Source organism: Chionomys nivalis, chromosome 18, assembly GCF_950005125.1.
Source record: "Chionomys nivalis chromosome 18, mChiNiv1.1, whole genome shotgun sequence".
Lineage (NCBI taxonomy): Eukaryota > Metazoa > Chordata > Mammalia > Rodentia > Cricetidae > Chionomys > Chionomys nivalis.
Genome location: NC_080103.1, coordinates 49,057,167 through 49,065,829, shown reverse-complemented (window position 1 = coordinate 49,065,829; position 8,663 = coordinate 49,057,167). Strand labels below are relative to the sequence as shown.

Sequence of the window (8,663 nt, the reverse complement as noted above, 5' to 3'; positions counted from 1 at the left end):
CTGTTCCATCCTGCAGTGTCAGTTTTTTCATTCTTATGAATATAATGCTCCCAGGGGATTGAAGGTATCTTCAGGAATGAGAGAGAACAGCCGATTCGGGCTAACTATCAAAGACAGAGCAAACAACACAGCCAGAGCACAAATTCCAACAGACAAATTCTAAACACAGTAAAAGAAGTCTATCATGATGGAAACATAAACAGTTTAAACTAGCATATTGTTCCATGGAGCATTCTTTTTTTTTTACATCTATTTATTTATTTTATATCACAACAATAGTTTCCCTTTCCTTCTCTCCTTCCAGTGCTTCCCCAACCTTCTCTTTACACCCCTCCATCCATTTTTTTATCCATTTATATTCATAAAAAAGCAGGCCTTCCATGGAAATCAACAAAACATTGCACATCAAGTTGTAGTAAGAGTAAACACCTCCCCATGTATTGAGAATGAGCAAGACAATCCTGTATGAGGAACAGGTCCCTAAGAGCCAGTCAAAGCATTAGGGACAGGACCTGCTCCTATTCCTAGGAATTCCACAAGTCGACGGAGCTACACAGCTGTTACATAGACATAGAGGTCCTAGGTTGGTCCCATGAAGGATCTCTGGCTATTGGTTCCTATGAACCCAGGTTAGTTGTTTTTGTGGGTTTTCTTGTGATCGTCTTGACTTCTTTGGTTCCTAAAATTCTGTCTTCCACTCTTCAGTCAGATTCTCTGAGCTCAGCCTAATGTTCCTCTGTGGGTGTTTGCACCTGTTTGTGCCAGTTGCTAGATGAAGCCTCTCTGTGACTACTGGGCTTGTCACCAAACTATGAGTATAGCAGAATATCAGTAGGCATCATTACATTGACATTTATTTTCTTTAATCATGTCTGGTTCTAATCTGTTCTCTAGGTTGTCCAGCATCTGGGTCCTGGCACTCCAGGCAGTGTCAGGTGTGGGTTTACTCTCCTGGCACAGGTCTAAGCATGAATCATGGGCACATCATTGGAAGTTACATTTTATGGTTACTACATGAAAAATAATATGGGACTTTGGCTCCTCTAGGGCTGGTGAAATGGCTTATTAGGAAAAAACCCTACTGTCCAGAGGTCAGTCTTCAGAACCCAAGTTATAATGGAAGGAGAGAACTGGCCCTACAACTTTGTAAGCCAGGGCACAGTGAAACCATCAAACTAGACTGATCCACAGCTGAGAAGAAAGGTTCACCGGGAATCAAACTATCAAGGCCATATAAGAGGGTTAGGGGGATGGGAGAGCAAACAGAATTAACCTGGAGGATGGAACTCTTTGAGCTGATATAGACTGAGCAGAATTACTAAGAAATAGGTGCCTTTGCCAAAGGTAGTTGACCTTCGGGAAAAAAACAAGGGTGGTTCCTTGTAAACAGAAACCATCTCCTTGGAAATCTGCTTTTTGTAAACAACAAATCACCTTAGGTTTCTGTTTCTCCAGAAAAATTCTTTCTGTTTAGAACTCTGTCCCTTGCACTGCCATTATGAAGGCAAATACTTTGGATCTAACACAGCTGTCCTGCCACCTTCACACATGAGCTGTGGCACATCCCTACCCTCTCAAAATCACACACACACACACACACACATGCACACACACACACGGGTGGGGTGGGGGAGAGAAATGGTTTTATATTCCCTACTAAGATAGGTTAAATTTAGATGTATTCCAAGCAAACTATATAAGCAAATATCTTTGGAAACCTGTTAGAGATATCTTTAAGAACAGAAAAAACCATGCTCACCTTAGTGGCAACAAAAGGTTGCCAAGAGATATGTTAAAATCCAGGAAGAATTCAGAACTATCACAATGGTAAAGAGCCTGATGTTCTGCAAACTTTCTAATGGAATCAACTCTGTGTTCACTGCCCATAGAAGACAAAGGTTTAATAACCTCCTTCAGGCTAAGGTTTGGGAACCTCAAAACTGTGACAGAAGTCTAAAAAGTGTCATTTTTCTCAAGAGCATTAACTTGTAAACAGTTTAGGGGCAGAGTTATATCGAAAAGTTAGCATTTAAATAATGTAAACTATACATAATTTGCAACTTCATTTTTTTTTCATAGAAATAAAAGTAGTATAGAATAGAGTAGGCTTACCAAATGTATTTTAAAGATCCAAAACAAGAACAGAAAAATAGGAACAGGAAGAAACACTTTAACCTGTCTCCTAGGACCTTTAAAAAACAATCACAAAAAATTATCATTCAAAACTTTTTATATCATTAAAAAGAAAATAGTAAGACCGTCAGTGCACCATGAATAAGTGGCAGGCCATGATCAGGCTGGATATGAGTGATGAGTACTTGTGTACTCAATGTATATGGATATACTTTTCAATAAATATGTGAAGATGGTGTTAATTTTTTCTTTCTTTTAAAAGCAAAGTTAAGCCAAACAGTGGTGGTGCACGCCTTTACTCTGAGCACTTGTGAGGCAGAGGCAGGTGAATCTGTAAGCTCGAGGCCAGCCAACCAACTTACTGGTCTACAAAAAAGTGAGTTCTAAGATAGCTAGGACTGTAATACCGAGAAACCCAGTCTCAAAAAATAAAACAAAAGATAAAACGAAACATAAAGTTAGAAGAATGATGTCATTTGTCATTTTCTTTTCTGTCTCTCCCTCTGTCCAGTCCTCTACCCATCCCCTTCCTTCCTCCTGACTCTGTCTTGCCCACCTTCACCTTCCTTCTTCCTTCTGAATTCCCTTGTTTTTGGGATGGGGAGGGGAGGGACGTTTCCCAGACAGGCATCAAGTTGGCTGAGGATAAGCCTAAAGTCTGGATCCTGCAAGCTTCCTTGTCTAGTGTCTGCGATCACACGAATTTATGCCCCAGATACTGTCCTAGTTTGGGGTGCTGAGACTGAACCCGAGGTCTCTAGTACACTGGTCAGGATTCTTAGTGGGTTGTACAGAGAAAATACAGCTGCTGCGTGGTGAGAATGGTGGCGTTAACCACAGCGAATGTGTCTGAAATTTCCATTTTTCCGTTGGAAGGCACCGAGGACCCGCCCCCGTGGGCGGGGCTTCTAGTTTGCTGTCGCAAGCGCTGTAATTGGGTCGCGCTATTCTTGCGTCAGAGAAGCTGGGCCGCCATCTTCGAAGCCACGGAGTGGTCGTTGGAGTCGCTACCGTTTGGGCCTCGCGTTTCTCCATGAGGAAGATGCTGGCCGCTGTGGTGTCCCACGTGTTTTCGGGAGTGACCCAGAAGCCAGCCATGAGAGGGCTGCTGGCGTCCCTGAACTTCTCCAACGACGCCACCTGCGACATTAAGAAATGCGACCTGTACCGGCTGGAAGAGGGCCCTCCGACCTCCACCGTGCTCACCCGAGAGGAGGCCCTCAAGTACTACCGGGCCATGCAGGTGATTCGGCGCATGGAGCTGAAGTCTGACCAGATGTACAAGCAGAAGTTCATTCGTGGTTTCTGTCACCTGTGTGACGGGCAAGAAGCCTGCTGCGTGGGGCTGGAGGCGGGGATCAATCCCACGGATCATGTCATCACGTCCTACCGGGCTCATGGCTTGTGCTACACGCGGGGCCTGTCGGTCAAATCCATTCTCGCCGAGCTGACTGGACGCCGAGGAGGCTGTGCCAAGGGCAAAGGAGGCTCGATGCACATGTACGGCAAGCACTTCTACGGAGGCAATGGCATTGTTGGGGCACAGGTGCCCCTGGGAGCCGGTATCGCTTTTGCCTGTAAATACTTGGGAAATGGTCAGGTCTGCCTGGCTCTGTATGGCGACGGTGCGGCTAACCAGGGGCAGGTAGCCGAAGCTTACAATATATCGGCCTTGTGGAAATTACCTTGTGTCTTCATCTGTGAGAATAACCGCTACGGAATGGGGACGGCCATTGAGAGAGCAGCTGCCAGCACTGATTACCACAAGAGAGGCAATTTTATCCCTGGACTGAGGGTGAATGGGATGGATATCCTCTCTGTCCGTGAGGCGACCAAGTTTGCAGCTGAACACTGCAGATCTGGAAAGGGGCCCATTTTGATGGAACTGCAGACCTACCGTTATCATGGACACAGTATGAGTGACCCGGGGGTCAGTTACCGTTCACGAGAAGAAGTTCACAACATGCGAAGCAAGAGTGACCCTATTATGCTTCTCCGAGAGAGAATGATAAACAACAACCTCAGCAACGTTGAAGAGTTGAAGGAAATCGATGCAGATGTGAGAAAAGAAGTTGAGGAAGCAGCCCAGTTTGCTACAACTGATCCAGAACCAACTTTGGAAGAATTAGCTCATCACCTCTACTACCGCAATCCACCATTTGAAGTTCGTGGTACAAATAAATGGATCAAGTATATGTCTGTCAGTTAGACAGAAATTACTCATGGATATGTTATGAATTCTTCAGCGAAAAATTTACGTTGAACTTTAGGAAACTTCTCAGTTTTGTTAAGGAGAAATAAATAAAATATTAAAGACAAAGGTCTTGTAAACCTTCATAAAGATAGATTAATAGCTTATTAAGGGGATTAGAAGATAAGCATTTGTTTTAAAGGGATGTTCTATTTTATATTGTAACTTTAAAAGGCACTATATCATAAATAATATGAATGACTTTGAGAATATTTTAAATTTATAATCTCAATTTATAAATCTAAAATAGGAAAATCATTAACTTCCCCAATTTGTCGTAATTGTTTGATTTCACTTTAGTCATGAAATAAATACTGTTCTTTAATGAAATAGACTTGATTCTTGCTTGCCATGAATTTTTGTAAAGTCATATCCCGAGTTAGGAGAATGAATTTAAGCCACCTGGGACCTCTTCTGCTAAGCCACTTGCAAAAACTGATATACATTAACCAGTAATGGACACACTGCTTTTTCATAGAAGGCATGCATATGTGACATTTTTCTGACTTCCCAGAAAAATTTAATAGGGCAAAGACAGGGAAGAAAAGGGGAATGTTTTGTTTTTGTTTTCTTTTTTTTTGGGGGGGGGGGTTCGAGACAGGGTTTCTCTGTGGTTTTGGAGCCTGTCCTGGAACTAGCTCTTGTAAACCAGGCTCATCTCGAACTCACAGAGATCCGCCTGCCTCTGCCTCCCGAGTGCTGGGATTAAAGGCGTGCGCCACTACCGCCCGGCTTGTTTTTGTTTTCATAGCATCTTATTTATAGTATTTGTAGTGTACTAACTAGGAAAATGTAAACAAAATCTTAGACTTTTATTTGTGTTAATATTCATGCTAATGTTATATTTGCTTTACAATCATTGATTCTACACATGTTCTAGATTTGAAAAAGCTGTGGTGAATTCTCCTACAAAAACCAACAAACATCATTACCCCTCAAAGCTGAGAAAGTTTGCAGGTTCTGCTATTTTGAATAATGTTGTGAACATAGTTGAACAAGAATCCTTGTGGTATGATTGTGCATCCTTTGTGTATATGCCTAAAATTGGTATAGCTGGGTCTTGAGGTGGACTGATTCCCCATTTTCTAAGAAATCTCCATACAGATTTCTGAACTGCTTGTATAAGTTTGCACTCCCACAAGCTGTGGAGAAGTGTCTTATAAGTAAGATTAGGATAACCATCCTACAATCCACAGCACCAGAGTGGCTAGACAAGAAGGCAGGCCCAAAGAGGGTTGCATGGGTTTCCCAGAGAAAGTATTAGAAAAAATTCCTGGATAAACTGGGAAAGGAGGCGGGGTGGGGGTTAGGAGGGATGGAAGGATGGGAACTAGAGGGAGCAGCTTGGGCGGGCTGGGTGCAAAAAATTAAAGAATAAAAATGAAAAAGCTGAGAAAGTAAAATCAAAGAGATGACTTTAATGCACTTAATTCAACTCTGCTTTCCATTCAAAGGTAACTCTAAAGTACATATTGCAAGTTGCTGCTGTTGATTGATATCTTCTAAATCATCTAAGTATATACATATTAAAATTTTCTGAAGAAAAACTTGACTAATCACAGAGGCTCAGTTATTTATACTTCATTACCTTATCAGTTAGTATACCGAAACATGGTGAAAACACTACTCCTTGGTTATATTTAACTAGACCTTAAATTCCCTCAAACTTGATGTCTGGTATATGCTATTCTTCTGTGACAGATTTAATTGAAACCAGAAATGAAATCTAATGGTTTCAGAACCAGTTTCTGGAGCATACAAAAGCCTTTTATTTCACAGCATCTGCTCATATAAATAGAAATGTAGGTTTCTTTTCTGTCACTGTAACACTCTGACAAAAGCAACTTGAAGGGGACAAGGTCCACCTTAGCCCATAGTTCCAGTAATAGTTCATGTTAGCAGGGAAGTTGATTTGAAGCGGAGGGCTCATGAGATCTGCTCACTTTGAGTTCATAGTCTGAAACCTGCAGAAGGCCTTCTCGTGCTCAACTCTTTCTTCACTTTCAACAGTCCAGGATCCCTTGTCTCAGGAAATGGTGCCACCAACAATGTGTGTGGGGGGTGTCCTATCTCAGTTAACATAATTTCTCACAGGCATGTGCAGAAGCCCATCTCTCCTGATTCTAGATCCTGTTACATTGGCAATGCTAATATAACAATCTGGTTCCCAAGAAATACAAGGGAGAACCAAAAGCTCAGGGGCTTCTCTATTAACCCTTGAATACAAACATAAAGGCACAGAGTCTATCCTTCTGCAAATAAGATAACCTCAAAATTGCAAGTTTACAGAGATAAATGTGCATATTATTTCCTTTGCTTTTATTAATATGGAGGAGGCTACATGTCACAGTATGCCATGTCAGAGACAAGATGGAGGAGTTTATTTAATCATGTTTGTTTCTGGAAATCAAGCTAAGTAGCAAGAACCTTTATCTATTGAGTCATCTTACTGTCTCAAGGTGGTGTTTATAAATGAGTGATATTACTACCTCATGTAATTTGGTCACAATACTGTAGCTATTCAGAGATACTAGAACCAGGTCTCTATAGTTAGAAAAAAAAAGATTTTTGCATAAAAATCTTCCAAGTTAACAAATAGTTTTCTAATAACAGTACATTTCATCGTAACCCTCTAGTATTTCCACATGTTTGCAAGCCTATAAAATTATACAAACAGTATATAAAATAATTTTTAAAGTTTTTTTTACATAATGGATTGTTTATGGTCAGCATAAAGTAAGATATAAGGATTTTATTGATAAGGAAGTCATAAATAATTAAGATATATGGGTACTGAATTTCAGACAAATTTTCAAATCTTATTATGTTAGAAGAATAAAGTATTTCTGTCCCATTTACAGTGGAAATCTCATTAGGCAGGGGTTTCCTTATTAGAAGATATTCAGAATTTGTATACCTTCAGGGATGATAACCTTACTGTTGGTTGTTATATAATTCTGTGATTATCCATTAAATAAATTCCACCTTAACTGATAAGGTCAAGTTTTATCCGTTAACTAATCCTAGCAATCATGTTAGGCTTTAAAACCAAGGATGAGTAGAAATCTAGAAGTTTGTTTCTATTTCCTGTCTAAACTACTATTCTATTTGCTCGGTTTTATTTACATATTATAAGATATAATGATCCATGTTAGGAATAATAATAGTTTCATTCCTTTAACATGAGCAAAAAGAAAAGAATTTTAGTCTGTATGATATTCTAGGAAGGTGGGCTGTGTATGTTTGCAGTTATAGACTGAAAAGTTAAGGTATATAACAGGACTACTGATGTGAGAACTTACTGAGAACAAGTGGATATCTGCTTGCCTGGTGTACAAGTAACAAGCCACATGTTCAGCAAAAGTTAAAGATAATTTCTGTGAGTTATTCTTCACGCATAATTTGCATATCATAAATTGATCCTTCTAAGAATATACAATGCAGCAGTTTTCGTGTATCTATGTAGTTATACAATCAACACTTATCTGATTCCAGGACATATTAGTCACAACAAAAAAAATGAATATCCATTTTTATTTTTGGTTGTGAGCCTAGGCTTTAATGGCTGAGCCATCTCTCCAGCCTGAATATCCATTTTCAATCACTCCCATTTCCCCAGAAAACAATCTGTTTTCTGTTTTCTGCTATTTCTGTTCTGGGTATTTTATATAAATTGCCCTTTCCAGCATCCTGTGCCTTCTGCTTTCACTTACCATGTTTTCAAGTTTCATTCATGCTATAGCCCCATAACTGCATTAGATTATTTTCATGTATAAATAATAAACAAAATTATTCTGTTTTATCCTTTAGTTTGTAGAATATTCATTTCTGCTTTGTATATTATGAATAGCAAAGGATCATGTATTGTAAAAGTTCACACCTTTAAAATATATATGTTCAAATAAATCAACTTCAAGATAATGTTGAAGCATTTTAAACTGAGTATATTCATGTATAATATATATGTCACTTATTTGAATATATATATATATATATATGTATTACTTATTTGAGAATTTCATTTTATGGATGCTGATCATAGTCACCTCAGCTCTTCTTGATTCATCTCAGGTCAACACTGTACCTGTGTCCTTCCTATTTAGGTATCTTTTCAAGTAATCTATCAACTACAACTTATGCTGTCTATATACTTCTAGACACGGTGGTCAGCCTACAAGGAGACATTGTTAATTCCACTGGATAAGAATAAGATTTCTACCATGATTTTTGACCCAATTTTAAAGCAAACTTTACAATAGCTATGTTCATACCCGAGATT

General features: G+C 39.6%; 1 protein-coding gene across 2 annotated transcripts; it reads left to right on the top strand.

The window, feature by feature from the left end:
* Positions 1–3,166: 3,166 nt before the first annotated feature.
* On the top strand, positions 3,167–4,342 carry Pdha2 (pyruvate dehydrogenase E1 subunit alpha 2). Of its 2 annotated transcripts, XM_057794199.1 has the most exons (2): positions 3,167–3,679; positions 3,773–4,342. In XM_057794199.1, exons 1-2 carry the CDS (start codon positions 3,167–3,169, stop codon positions 4,340–4,342), a joined length of 1,083 nt encoding a protein of 360 aa, XP_057650182.1. The 2 variants fall into 2 exon arrangements, with proteins under 2 accessions (XP_057650182.1, XP_057650181.1); XM_057794198.1 differs by having other exon boundaries at positions 3,167–4,342.
* The last annotated feature ends 4,321 nt before the right edge of the window (positions 4,343–8,663 follow it).

What these genes read in the sequence shown, in the direction of transcription:
- Pdha2 (XM_057794198.1), top strand. Translation starts at nt 3,167, where the DNA reads ATGAGGAAGATGCTGGCCGCTGTGGTGTCCCACGTGTTTTCGGGAGTG.